The sequence below is a fragment of the Carcharodon carcharias genome, chromosome 15, assembly GCF_017639515.1.
Source record: "Carcharodon carcharias isolate sCarCar2 chromosome 15, sCarCar2.pri, whole genome shotgun sequence".
NCBI classification, from domain to species: domain Eukaryota; kingdom Metazoa; phylum Chordata; class Chondrichthyes; order Lamniformes; family Lamnidae; genus Carcharodon; species Carcharodon carcharias.
The window spans coordinates 26,277,841-26,292,459 of record NC_054481.1 but is presented as its reverse complement, the minus strand read 5'-3'; the positions used below and the strand labels follow the sequence as shown (position 1 = coordinate 26,292,459).

General features: G+C 46.0%; 1 protein-coding gene across 4 annotated transcripts in view; it reads right to left on the bottom strand.

Annotated features, from left to right (window-relative positions):
* Positions 1 to 6,732: 6,732 nt before the first annotated feature.
* Positions 6,733 to 14,619, bottom strand: part of baiap2l1a (BAR/IMD domain containing adaptor protein 2 like 1a) — a 166,874-nt gene continuing 158,987 nt past the window's right edge. For 3 of the 4 annotated variants that reach the window (XM_041206417.1, XM_041206418.1, XM_041206419.1), the window contains 2 exons: positions 9,702 to 9,742; positions 6,733 to 8,805 (listed from right to left, as the gene is read on the bottom strand). In XM_041206417.1, the coding sequence (XP_041062351.1) occupies positions 8,733 to 8,805; positions 9,702 to 9,742 (114 nt within the window). In that variant the 3' untranslated portion in view covers positions 6,733 to 8,732. The remainder of the gene's footprint in view (positions 8,806 to 9,701; positions 9,743 to 14,619) is intronic. The other variant, XR_005945304.1, reaches the window with a different exon arrangement.

Genomic DNA, 14,619 nt, shown 5'->3' with positions numbered 1-14,619 from the left:
AAACCTGCAGGCTCCATATCATCCAAAAGGGGCCATCTAACCAAGAAATGCAAGTTTGAATAGCATTGAGTTGTGGGTCTTTCTATGCCAGGGGAAACTGTTTCCACAATTGACTTGTATTGTCAATACTCGGTCACTGCATGGTGTTTCTGCAGTTATTTCTGTCACAGGATGCTCAAGTCTGACTCCACAGGGCCCCATATTTTCCTCTTCAGGTGTTTGGTTGCACAGCAATTACTGATGTCTTAAGGGTTTTCTTCCACTTGTTCTGTGTACAAATTGATTTTTGCTCTAGTGGTCATTCAGTTGGGGGTGTACCTGGAGTTTGGTTCATACTTGGTGTCTTTGGCTAAAGATCATATTACTTGTGTATAAAAGATCTTTGAATAGAAATTGCAAAGGGTGGTTTGCACTTAGTTCCTTTTTATATTTATCAGTTGGTACAACTTATCTCGTTCATAACTAACAGCATCTCAGAGCCTGACATAACCATAAACTGAAGTCTATTACTAAGGAGATAACAACAAATTTCACAGACTATGTAAAGATGAGGCTGCCTTTATAAATCTAGTTTCAACTACCAACTTTCACCTAGCAGATTTTACCTACCTACGTTTGTAGGTTCCCTCTGTCCAAGTTTTTTAACATCTGCAAATGTAACTTGCTTTCATTGGGTTTATGTAAATTAGGAGTGATCCTGAGCTATTCTACCCATTTGCTCCTCTCCCTGTTGCTGTGCCATCACTGTGCTGGCTCTGAAGAAAATTTAATTGGATTGCTCTTTCAATCAATTCTATGTCTAGGCTTTGCCTAGAGTTCCCATCCCTTCCATTGTGAATAGCAGCCTCTGGGTTTTCATGGAGGGTGTTTTGGAAATCTGTAGCTAGTATTTGAGCTGCAATTTGGGATGTCAATCCAGGCTGGTAATGTTTGAACATGTTGCAGTAAGGGGGTGATCAGATGTTTGTGCTGTGTTGGTACCTTGGTCTAAATGAGAGTGGACTATCATTACCAATTAGTCAGCTTTCTGGTATCCAGTGGGAAACACACTATTTCTTTCAGGCCTAGAGATGATGGGGGTGGAAATTGACCATAATTCTTGCTCATTTCTATCCAGTGGCTGTTACTGGAAAAAATGCATGTAATGAGGGAGGGAGAATGGCAGATGAGGACAAGTTTGGGATTGGTTGTAATGTGCTCTGGTCAAAATCCTACCAGCGATCAATGTCTATGTTTAAGCAGGAAGAATGGCTGTGAACAAAGCACTAGATGGCAGCTGGCTCTATTAGCTGGAAAAGTAGAGAGCATTTTTAAGAGGCTAAGAAAGTTGAGGCCATAATCAGCAGCCACAATTTTGATAGGTTTGGCAATTCACAGCTGGTGGGTTAGGCTGTGTACTTTGGGAAATCTAGTGCTAAAATATACACATACTGTTTACTTACCAGGAGATTGGTTGCAATGGATTTCCTTTCTGTGAAGATGTGATATCAGAAGACAAGGCTGAGTTTTTCTGCCTTGAGTTGCCTAGCTCTGGAATTCTCTATGTAGAGCTCTCCTTTTAAGATGTTCCTTTAAAACCTTGATACTGCTTTTGGTGATTTGTCCTAATATCTCTAGCTTGGTATTAAGTTGTGTGTGTAACAGTTGTAAAGTGCCTTGGATCATTCTTACTAAAGGTACATTACAAATAGATTGTTAAACTTGCTGGGCTATCATACAAGCCTAATGGAGGTGTGTGCGCACACATGCTTGATGCAAGCTCTGCTTTCTCCAATTTAGGATAAGTACAAGGGATTGTAGAATAGTGTCTTCTGTTGCAGCGTAATCTCAGAAATGCCCCAGATATTCAAATTGGGGCATATATATTTATCACATCTACATGCTATTGACCCTGCTGTTTGATAAGACTTTAACTGAGTGTTCAAAATGGCCCAGTAGGAACTTCAGCTAAAAGAGTTCACTATTTAAAATATGGGGTAAAAGCATGCATAATAAAAACCAAATTAGACCAATTACCCTCTACACAGATGTGAATTATACCAACTGGACTAGCTGGAGTTTAGATCCACAATCAAGTGTCCTGGCTTTTTAATCAGTTCCCTTTTAGGGTATAACAGCAGCCCTTTAGTTCTCCAATATAATGTGATGCAGGATTGAAAGAGCATCACTTTTTGCTCATTCAATGCTGTAAGCAACTACTACAAAACATGGAGGAATTCTATTTCCTTGCATTAACGTTAGCACACAGAACAAAGCAATCTCATTTTGATGAAAAGTTAGACTTTATGGTTATAAAAACAAACACTTAGCCTGTACACTTACAGCAAGTCATTTTACTTTTTTGTTTTGCAATAATCAAAGATTTAAAAGTACATAATAGAGGTAAATTATAAACAATTAAATGAAAATGCATGAGAAAAAGTTTAACCCACTAACAGGAAGAATTGCAACTAGTCCTAAGAGCACTTTTAATACAGGAATACTTAACTTTTATTTTAAAACCATAATTGATTGATTATTGCACGTTATAAGACCTTGGCACCATTTTACAGTATGTTTTTCAGCATTAGATCACTTCAACCTATACAAATTAGGCAATAACCTTGTATAATCATACAATCTACAATCTTCTTTGCTGAGTGCTTCCCAAATGAGAAAATAAGATATCAGTTCAAACTATTAGAGCTTGACATTTTCTCTTCCCTGCCCATGCTGGAAGTCAATTTAGTCGGGAGCAATTGTCTTCTGGCATTTCTTGCGTAAATACAGACTCCTAAAGGAAGATTTATCAATAGATTGCCACTTGGAATAGAAAATATCATGAGAAGGGAGAAAAGGTGCATCTTCTAGTATTGCTCAACTAAAGAGATACTAATCACAGAGCTTCATCAATGGCAGTCATGGAGCCATATCCTACAGTGAAAGCAGCTTGCAATTGATAACTAGACCATACACACTTTTTTTGGTTCTACATTAGTATTGCTCCTCTCTCAAAATACATTTCCTTAAAAAAGTATCCATTAAACAGGTATGGCATTCTGTAAATGTGGGGTCAATTTTAACCCAACATTGGGTGGGGCATCAAACCATCATTCCTGTAGATTTCCTGACCGGCGAGTTTGACATTAGCCTCCACCATCATTTCTATTTATCTGACTTATGCTGACAAATACTTCTCATTCTTGAAGTTATCTCAGAAAAAATTTTAATTATGCACCTCCATTTTATCCTTTTCGACCCGGAGGTACCAGTTCAGATGATGTATATTTGGAAAATGCAAACACCGTGCAAAGGCAGTAAGCAACTGACAGTATTGAGAAACTACTTTAATACTTCAGAGCCAGGAATTCTCTGGTATCCTGCAAGTAGTCTGGCTGGTTGTGTTACAAAAGATTTCTGGTCATAAATACACCTATACTGTACACTCCTTAAATACTTCAGACTATATGTATATTCAGATCATATTCAATAAGTATTAACACAACTATTCAAAAATACACAATCATCGATGCACACAAGTGCAATTTAAGGTTATACCATTTTAACAGTAGTTTGAGAGCTCTATCTGTACATCTAAATATAATCAAAAAACTCTGCATATTTGATACAAGAATATATAGTGTGTGTATATATATATATATATATATATATATATATATATATATAAGCATTGTATATTCAGTTATTTTTAAGTATGAAGTTGAGGAAAATGAAAAACTGGGTCTCAAAATGAGAGATGACTTTACTGAGATTTACCTTTGACCCATCTAAATCAGTCTAAATAAATGTGTACTTAAAGCTAGAACTAGTTTTCATGCCAACCCAAGAACTAGTATTTTAAAAAGTAGCCCAGTAGAGTTCCCCTCCCTCATTACTGACAACCAACATTAACTTTTAAAATTTCAACTATTAAACCTTTTGAATATGGTGGTGTAATCTATATAAGATTGGTATTTCAGGCTATGCATGGTTGCCTCATGTCAAGTTTTATCTGTGCTGTTTTAGGAAGGTTTTCTGAAAATGTAAATCTGACACCATGTCTGGTTTGTAAATCAGTAATAGATGCTTTTCATTCTTGCAACACAAATGCACTGGTTGCTGGGATTACCAGCATTTGCAATGAATTTATATTAACAGCTGTATTCTGAATAAGGTAAGGGCAGCAGTTTATGATGGTATACTAAAATCAGTATAATAGTAGTCCTTGTAGATTAGCTTCCAACACTGGTTTTAGCTGATAGTTAATGCAGTAGTTACATATATTACAAGTCCTCGTATCTACAGTGAGCTCCTGGCTACGGGTCAGCAATTGAATCTTAGTCTCAAAATGCCTTTAATAAGCACAATTCAAAGTCAAGGTAGTTACTGGACCAGCGCGGGTCATTTGGTCCCCAAGCCTCAAATGCCCTCTAGGAATATAGAGATAATTAAATTGCAGATTTTACACTGACTCCTGCTTACAATTTGATGACCAGACAAGAGGAAATATACATTGCGTGGCTGAATCAGTTTTTGTTCTCTTCATGATTGGATTGCTATATCTCAGCCACTCTATTGCTTACCCTGCTGAAAACACAAAACAGTTTGCATTCATTTAATATCTTTCTTGTCCTTAAGATGCCCAAATGTTTTACAGACCATGAATTACTTTTGAGGTGTTTTTTTAAGGCAGCCTAAGCAGCTAATTTTTATTCAGTAATGTCCCAGAGATGGAATGACCTGTTCATCTATTTTAGATGGTATTGGTAAATCCCAAACATTAGTGAAATTACTGCCCTGGGATTCCTGTGAAGTACAGAAAAACTCAGGAGCTTTTCATGTCAAGCCAAAAATATATGTATACGATTATCCCCAGAATGACATTGTCCACAGAGTTGTTTTTACGTGCCACACACACAGAAACTGTACAGCTATCAGCAGAATTATTCAAAAACTGGGTTCCTAGGGATCCAAAAAATAAAGCCCTTTAACACACAGCTTCTAAAAACATTTTAGAGACATGACAGAATATCACTTGAAAAAATTAGGAATACATACATCAGCGAAACATTGTGCTCAGAATAGCAGAAGCTGGAAACATTTGTACAAGTTTCCAGAGTGGCATTCACACTATTTGTATTTGCAGAGCTTGAGTTTAAATTTTGCTGATGTTAAAAAAACTTTAGTTGCTGAACTCAAAGTTTTCTTCAGCTTAGTGTTCAACCAGAATTAGCTTTAACAGTCGAACAGCTTCATTAAATTCCTGCTGAGTATTCTAAAGGTTTATAATGCTGTTTCATAACTCTGCAATGTTGTTACTAGAATTTCTGGAAAATACAACAGATGAGTAAAGTTTTGAGAACTCTGTCCACTTGAACTGTGAAACACAAAGCCGTACAATTACATTGTTTGGGAAGACAAGAGATTGTACTTTTAGCTGTACGCTACCAGCTGAAGTACTGGTACTTACAGCCTTGCCAAGGGTGTGGTAGTTGAGAGGCAATAGACGAGCATATTGTTCAGCATTAAACCACATTGCATAATTGAGATTTTTGCTATAGAATATCAGTAGCAATATATCAAATGAGTTATCTCATGATAACACTGCATTGTATATATATATATATATATTTTGCTGGATTATGGGTGACTGAATTATTATTGCGGTCCCTATTACTTCTCCCTCATAAGCTCCTGACTAATGAGATAAACTTGCAGTCCAGAATTGTCTCTTTAGCATTGTATTATAAAGCTAATGATTATTGCTTCATCTCTTCATTTTAAATCACATTTTGAGTATTAAGTGAACACTTTGGCTATTGACCTGCATCACTTCCAGGTGGATGGGTGTTGTGCCACATTTCACGTTATCCTACAAAGGCAGATCAGAGACATGAGACAGGATTGATACTCTGTACCTTTTTAAGAGCACAGTTCACAGATGGATATGGCAAATTCATTCTGTTCCCGTTGACCTTCTGGGAATATTACCTGGGTTTATTCTGGAAGCAGACAGCAGTGGTGTAGTTATCTCAAAAGTAGGGGAAGGAATGCGAAAATGGTGATAGTAAACTTGTTGAAAAGCATCCAGTACAATCTGCCCATCCAAATGTCAGAACGAAAATGGAGCCAGATCTCATTCCTGGGTCTGAGTTTTACCTTTGGGTCAGATATTCTAGTAAAATTAGGTACATGTGAAGGTGATGGTGACCGTTACCCGTTATGCTTGACATTGTTTCATGAATTGTTGCTCCACTGTGACATAAACAAAATACTTACTTGGTTAATGAGTCAGCTGAAGGTAAGTCAGATGAGCTTTTAGTGGGAACTAAATGTGCTCTAATCAGATCCCATCAATTATGATTGCTAGCCGGTCTTCAAAGTCCAAAGGATGCATCCAAACTCCAGGTGAAGTGAGGGGTGGGATAATGCATCGAGTAGCCACGAGGCTCATTTCCAACATCAATGGACTGAACTGTGAGGGAAGGCTAGCAAAACAGGGACTTTGGCCCTGAAAAAACCCAGTCAAAAGGAGGCCTTACAGAAGATGAATGATATGAAAAAGTGCAGAAAAATCGAATCTGAAAAACTACTGCAAAGTAATGTCCAACATTAAGAGGAGATGGCATAGGTTCAAACTGACTAAAGACAAATTTGAAGCTGATTTGCCACTTGGAATAATCAACATTTGTAATAGATATCCAAGTAGGGAAATGGAGGTGAAAATTTTAAGGTCCTTTAAGAATTATTTGGATGCAGTTTTTCTTTATTTATTGGTGATCTAAGATGCAACCTTGCAAAGTTCATTGTGCATCTTAAAACTGAGTTTACAGATATATATCTCACCTTTCCACCTATACATTTCCCATCCTTAGTAAGTCACTGGCTAAAGACACACTTTGAAATCATTAGAAGACACATTCTATTTCAATTGCTCCATATTTTACAGTAGTTGCATTTGGTTTGAACACAGTTTTGATTGTGTTCTTTGCCCCATTTTCTCTGCACCTCTGAGGATGATGGTAATATTGCCACCTGTAGCAACCTGTTATATTTTAGCTAGCATACCTACTGTAACCATTAAGGCAAAACATTTCCATGATTGACAGAAATGGAAGTGGCAAATATCTACAAAATTGACTTCCAATACTTCTAGTCCATGCAGAGATGCACATAACCACCACACTTTCAAACTGAGTGCATAAACTCCAGCAAAATTACAGGGAATATAGTTTAATATGCAAATTCACAGTAATTGGTTAATCTCTGAAGTGCTGCAGTGGATTGAAGTGCTGTTTCTTTACTTCTGGTTACAGGCAATGATCAGACTTCCTTATTAGAATCTTGTAATTCGTTACATGGATTTTATGTGTATGAATTAAGAACGCAAAACACATGCAAACAGAAACATTGCTTTAAGAGATCATCTCAATGGCACTTTCTTGAAATAAAAATAAGTCTACAGTATTAACCTGTTAAATATGACTTTTCTTCCAATTATTAACTCTTTGGTTTATATATTTAAAATGCACCACGAATGATTTCTATCAAGATTTTGGTTTTAGGGAAAAACTCAATTTGGTTGGGCTACAACTACAGGGTGTGCATGCATGTATGCAGCATTTGAAAGAAAATCAGAAATGGAACAGAAAATGTTGGAAATACACAACAGGCCCATCAGCACCAGTAAACAGAAAAGCACAGGTTACTGTTTCAAATGGTATGTGGGGGTGGGGGGGAAATCATTGACAGTTCTATATCCAAAATGTTAATCTCAGTCAAAACTGACCACACCCAAACATTAACACTGTCCTTTATCTCTTTACAGGTGCTGATGAATCTGCCAATATTTTGTTATAATTTTGTACTTGCATATTCATAACTGCTTAAATTTAAATGGGAGGAGAAAAAGAGTGAGAGATCTTCTGAATTTTAGATTTTGAGTGAAAATGAGTTAATGAAGCTCCCAATTTTAAAATGATTCCAGTTAGGTATAAATAAAAGGTTTGGGAGGAAGGGCTTAGAAAAAGGGTTTATGGAGGGTACAAAGTTTATGAAATAAAGTTTTTCTTTTTAAAAATACACACACATATTCATCCCTGAGAGAAGAACTGAATGGGTACAATCAGTTGACATCTATGTCTATGGCTTCCATTGTTAACATCAAAACAAAATATGTTCTAGCCTATCACTAGTTTCAAAAAGCACATGCCAATGAGCATGAGGCTTGTTTCTGCAAGATCAGTCACAGCCTTTATAAACAAGCAACCTCTTGTCATACCTCCCATATCCAGTGAAACAATGAGCAATATGTTAGTTTTTTCTCCCCAAAACAATTGTTTTGGCTAAATATTAAAACATCAAAGTAAATACATTTCTGCTTAAACTATAGTTAACATTCTGGTACATAATGCCTAGTGCATCAGGATTTTGGAAGGCAACAGCATTTTCAAACTGAACTTGTCCTAGCAAAAGTTTTTCCCCTCACCCCATAAAAGAACAGCAACAAGATCCGCTGTAAATGCTGTTCTCTTTCACCAGTAAGATCTTTTGTCCCACCATCATCTGTATAAGAGCATCTTTGCAGTGATTAATTTGGACAATAGCATAAATAACTTACATTAATTGGATAATAAACTGTAGAGATAGCAGTTTGTACAGAAGGCATGATTGCTTACATACATTAATTTAGAATGGCATCTGTTGGTTTCAATTTCATGACTGAAAAAAAGGCTACATTTATAACTTGTATGTTAAATAACTGGTGCTGATCTGTCATTTGTTATTGTCGGTCGGAGCTTTACTGTGGCAAAAGGATTTCCTCCGCTGAAATGGGACAGAGAACAAAGTATTAAAACATTGACATATTACTGACATAATGAAGACAATATTTCACTAAAATCACCAAGGAAGACTTCCTGCAAACATTGTTCTTGTAGTTTTTCCACACAGAAAGTACACTGTGGGTACTAATAGAATCCTAATATAAAATAGTGTGCATTATACAAAAATACAAAGTATTAAACCCACTGTTCCAAAAAAAATTCTCTTAAAAAAATCCATCAATATTTGACTTGCCTGTGATGCCCACATCCCATGAAAGAATAAAATAGAAGTTTTTATTCACATAAATATGAATAAATCTACGAAGCAAGATTGCAGTAATGATCTGAGATTTAAAAAAAACTTCAACTGAGCTTTCCATTGAAATGCTATTTCAAGGCTACAATTCCCTTGGTATGCCCATTTTATTAACTTTGCCAAAGATCGCACACATATATGCCTCCACAGAGATCTGCCACACAGATTGCCTTTCTACTCTGTAACATCATGGATAGAGAGATGTTTAAGTGTCTAAAGCAGTTCCATTGTAAACAATGTGGCCACTGGCTTCAGACCAGGCAGAGAGCTGATCCAGAGGAAGGCAACATGTGCAAGCTCAATAGTAGCACTGACAGGAACATCTTAAAACAAAACCAAAACACTGCAGATGCTGGAAATCTGAAATAAAACAGAAAATGTTGGAAACACTCAGCAGTTCAGGCAGCATCTGTGGAGAGAAACAGAGTTAATGTTTCAGGTTGATGACCCTTCATCAGAACAGATGATGGGTCATTGACCTGAAATGTCAATTTTTTTCTCTCTATAGATTCTGCCTGACCTGCTGAGTATTTCTAGCATTTTGTGGGAACATTTTAAAATTGTAGCAACATATCTCTTACCTGAGGAAAGGTGGTTTCATGATGCCATTCGCCTCTGAACTCTTTAAAAAAAAGGAAATGGAAGTTTAATGCTACATGTTAGCAAAGAAAGGGGAGATGGTATTGAAAATGATAACCACATGCCCTGAGTTTACAATCCATGACAACTAGCGCTGGTAAGCTGCTGCTACTTTGGCTATAAAGATGTAAGAATTTGAATTCACAACCTCAAAATGTCCCAAAGCGCTTTACAGACAAATATAATCACAATTGTAAAATTGGGAACATTATTGTTTAAATCCAGGGTCGAAAGCTATAATTGCTCTCCAGTTAACCATTGAGAGGAAAAATTTAGCCCCTGTGAAATTTAAATAAAAATAGAAAGACTTGCATTTATATAGGGCTTTTCATGACCACTGGGTGACTCAAAGCATTCTACAGCCAATGAAGGCGAAAGGGATCAAAGGATATGGGGAGAAAGCGGGAGCAGGCTATTGAGTTGGATGATCAGCCATGATCATATTGAATGGCGGAGCAGGCTCAAAGGGCCGAATGGCCTACTCCTGCTCCTAGTTTCTATATTAAGTACTTTTTGAAGTGCAGTCACCGTTGTAATGTAGACAGAAAACTTAGCTTTCCCACTAGCCATGTGGGCAAGTGAACTGTTTGATATGGTACAAAAAAAGTAAAGACCCTGCAAGTGCTGATCTCAGTCAGTGTAGTATTGGGTCCATATGACATGAAAAGAAATCCTTTTTTAAAATGGACTTTCTGCTGAATCACAAAATGACTGCTACAAGTCACATGACCACAGGATTGGTCCTTTGTTCTGGAAGCTACCAACAGGAGTTACAAAAACAAAAGAATTCCTCTCTCAGCCTGTGGAATCTCACATCTCATTGTATAGATCCCTTGTAGTCATGAAAGCAGGGGATGTACAGATGAACTGGCTCCCCATCCTGAACTATCACAAACAAGAGAGATCGAAACTCATTATAACAGAAGAAATGCTAATATTCATCTCTCTCCTAAGGGGGAAGAATGGATTCTGGCCAGAAGCACAGAAACTGATTGTTAAGCTGCAATTAACCTATTAATGGGCCATGTCACATGACCCAAGCCTCTGGCCTTTTGGACAGTTATAACATTACATCTTTGGCCTCACAGGCAGTCTGTTGTTTAATATCCAACCGGTGAACACCAAGAAGCAGACCTCCAGGTGGAACAACAGCCTGCTCCTCGAAGCCTGTCTTTGCTGCAAGATTTCCTACCATTGCATGCAGACTTGACCCAGTCTCTGTGTACCAACTTCATCGTGAGGTATCAGCGGCAGCTGTAAAGCGAACTCTACAACTCCAGTCTTCGGCTAGCTGAACTCGAGCTCCTACATGAAAGAACTCCTCTTTGGACTCTGACTCTGGAAATCACTTGAACTAATATTCATTTCTGGGTTCTTGTACAGTTACTATCCATAGATGTAAAGGTCTTTTTTCTGTCTCTCCCCACCCCCCCTTTAGAGTGAGAGTGTGTTTGTGTATATGATAGGGAGGGAGAGAGATTGCGAGTGGGTGGGAGAGAGAGGAGGAGAGAAGGAGGGAGACAGAATGTGTGTGTATATGAAAGGGAGGGGGAGAGACAGAGCGGATGGGTGGGCGGGAGGGGGAGCGACAGAGCGGGCGGGCGGGCAGGCGGGCGGGAGGGGGAGCGACAGAGCGGGCGGGCGGGTGGGGGGGGGAGCAACAGAGCGGGCGGGCGGGAGGCAGGGGGAGCGACAGAGCGGGCGGGCGGGAGGGAGGGGGAGCGACAGGGCGGGCGGGCGGGAGGGAGGGGGAGAGAGAGAGAGAGAGCGGGCGGGCGGGAGGGGGTGAGAGAGAGAGCGGGCGGGCGGGAGGGGGAGAGAGAGAGAGAGAGCGGGCGGACGGGAGGGGGGGAGAGAGAGAGAGAGAGAGCGGGCGGGCAGGAGGGGGAGAGAGAGAGAGAGAGCGGGCAGGCGGGAGGGGGAGAGAGAGAGAGAGAGAGATCGAAACTCATTATAACAGAAGAAATGCTAATATTCATCTCTCTCCTAAGGGGGAAGAATGGATTCTGGCCAGAAGCACAGAAACTGATTGTTAAGCTGCAATTAACCTATTAATAGGCCATGTCACATGACCCAAGCCTCTGGCCTTTTGGACAGTTATAACATTACATCTTTGGCCTCACAGGCACGGGAGGGGGAGAGAGTGAGAGAGAGAGGGCGGGCGGAAGGGGGAGAGAGCGAGCGTGCGGGCAGGAGGGGGAGAGAGAGCGCGCGGGCAGGAGGGGGAGAGAGAGCGCGCGGGCAGGAGGGGGAGAGAGAGCGTGCGGGCGGGAGGGGGAGAGAGAGAGAGCGCTCGGGTGGGAGGGGGAGAGAGAGAGAGAGAGCGCGCGGGCGGGGGAGGTGGAGAGAGAGCGCGTGTGAGTGGGAGGGGGAGAGAGAGAGAGCGCGCGGGTGGGTGGAGAGAGAGAGAGCACGCGGGTGGGAGGGGGAGAGAGAGAGAGAGAGAGCGGGCGGGCGGGAGGGGGAGAGAGAGCGCGTGTGAGTGGGAGGGAGAGAAAGAGAGAATGTGGGTGGAAGAGAAAGAGAGAGAGAAGGCTAGCGGGCAGGCAAGCGGACGAGCAGGCGGGCGGGAGGGAAGGAGCGCGGGCGGGAGTGTGCGCGGGCAGGATAGAGTGAGCGAAAGAGTGAGAGGGCGAGCGAGCGGGAGAGAGAGAGCGAGAGCAAGCGAGCGGGAGGGAGCGGGCGGGCAGGGAGAGGGCGGGCGGGGAGAGAGAGGGGGACAGCGGGCGGGAGGGCGAGAGAGAGAGGGACAGCGGGCGGGAGGGCGAGAGAGAGAGGGACAGCGGGCGGGCGGGAGGGGGAGAGACAGGGCGGGCGGGAGGGGGAGAGACAGGGCGGGCGGGAGGGGGAGAGACAGAGCGGGCGGGCAGGAGGGGGAGCCACAGGGCGGGCGGGCGGGAGGGGGAGCCACAGGGCGGGCGGGCGGGAGGGGGAGCGACAGGGCGGGCGGGCGGGAGGGGGAGCGACAGGGCGGGCGGGCGGGAGGGGGAGCGACAGGGCGGGCGGGCGGGAGGGGGAGCGACAGGGCGGGCGGGCGGGAGGGGGAGCGACAGGGCGGGCGGGCGGGAGGGGGAGCGACAGGGCGGGCGGGCGGGAGGGGGAGCGACAGGGCGGGCGGGGCGGGAGGGGGAGCGACAGGGCGGGCGGGCGGGAGGGGGAGCGACAGGGCGGGCGTGCGGGAGGGGGAGCGACAGGGCGGGCGGGCGGGAGGGGGAGCGACAGGGCGGGCGGGCGGGAGGGGGAGCGACAGGGCGGGCGGGCGGGAGGGGGAGCGACAGGGGCGGGCGGGCGGGAGGGGGAGCGACAGGGCGGGCGGGCGGGAGGGGGAGCGACAGGGCGGGCGGGCGGGAGGGGGAGCGACAGGGCGGGCGGGCGGGAGGGGGAGCGACAGGGCGGGCGGGGCGGGAGGGGGAGCGACAGGGCGGGCGGGCGGGAGGGGGAGCGACAGGGCCGGCGGGCGGGAGGGGGAGCGACAGGGCCGGCGGGCGGGAGGGGGAGCGACAGGGCCGGCGGGCGGGAGGGGGAGCGACAGGGCCGGCGGGCGGGAGGGGGAGCGACAGGGCCGGCGGGCGGGAGGGGGAGCGACAGGGCCGGCGGGCGGGAGGGGGAGCGACAGGGCCGGCGGGCGGGAGGGGGAGCGACAGGGCCGGCGGGCGGGAGGGGGAGCGACAGGGCCGGCGGGCGGGAGGGGGAGCGACAGGGCCGGCGGGCGGGAGGGGGAGCGACAGGGCCGGCGGGCGGGAGGGGGAGCGACAGGGCCGGCGGGCGGGAGGGGGAGCGACAGGGCCGGCGGGCGGGAGGGGGAGCGACAGGGCCGGCGGGCGGGAGGGGGAGCGACAGGGCCGGCGGGCGGGAGGGGGAGCGACAGGGCCGGCGGGCGGGAGGGGGAGCGACAGGGCCGGCGGGCGGGAGGGGGAGCGACAGGGCCGGCGGGCGGGAGGGGGAGCGACAGGGCCGGCGGGCGGGAGGGGGAGCGACAGGGCCGGCGGGCGGGAGGGGGAGCGACAGGGCCGGCGGGCGGGAGGGGGAGCGACAGGGCCGGCGGGCGGGAGGGGGAGCGACAGGGCCGGCGGGCGGGAGGGGGAGCGACAGGGCCGGCGGGCGGGAGGGGGAGCGACAGGGCGGGCATGATGGGGAGCGACAGAGCTGGCGGGCGGGAGGGGGAGCGAGAGAGCTGGCGGGCGGGAGGGGGAGAGAGAGAGCGGGCAGGCGGGAGGGGGAGAGAGAAAGCGGGCAGGCGGGAGAGGGGGAGAGAGGGAGAGAGCGAGCGGGCGGGAGGGGGAGAGAGAGAGCGCGCGGGCGGGACGGGGAGAGAGAGAGCGAGAGCGGGCGGGCGGGAGGGGGAGAGAGAGAGAGCGGGCGGGCGGGAGGGGGAGAGAGAGAGCGGGCGGGTGGGAGGGGGAGAGAGAGCGCGGGCGGGCGGGAGGGGGAGAGAGAGAGAGAGAGCAGGCGGGCGGGAGGGGGAGAGAGAGAGAGAGAGTGGGTGGGAGGGAGGGGGAGAGAGAGAGAGAGAGCGGGCGGGAGAGGGAGAGAGAGATTGGGCGGGCGGGAGGGGGAGAGAGTGAGTGAGAGAGAGAGAGTGCGGGCGGGCAGGAGGGGGAGAGAGAGCGCGCGGGCGGGAGGGGGAGAGAGAGTGAGAGAGCGCACGGGCGGGGGAGGTGGAGAGAGAGCGCGTTTGAGTGGGAGGGAGAGAAAGAGAGAACGCAGGTGGAAGAGAAAGAGAGAGGGCTAGCGGGCAGGCGAGCGGACGAGCAGGCAGGCGGGAGGGAAGGAGCGCGGGCGGGAGTGTGCGCGGGCAGGATAGAGGGAGAGAAAGAGTGAGAGGGAGGGTGAGCGAGCAGCAGAGAGAGAGGGAGGGCG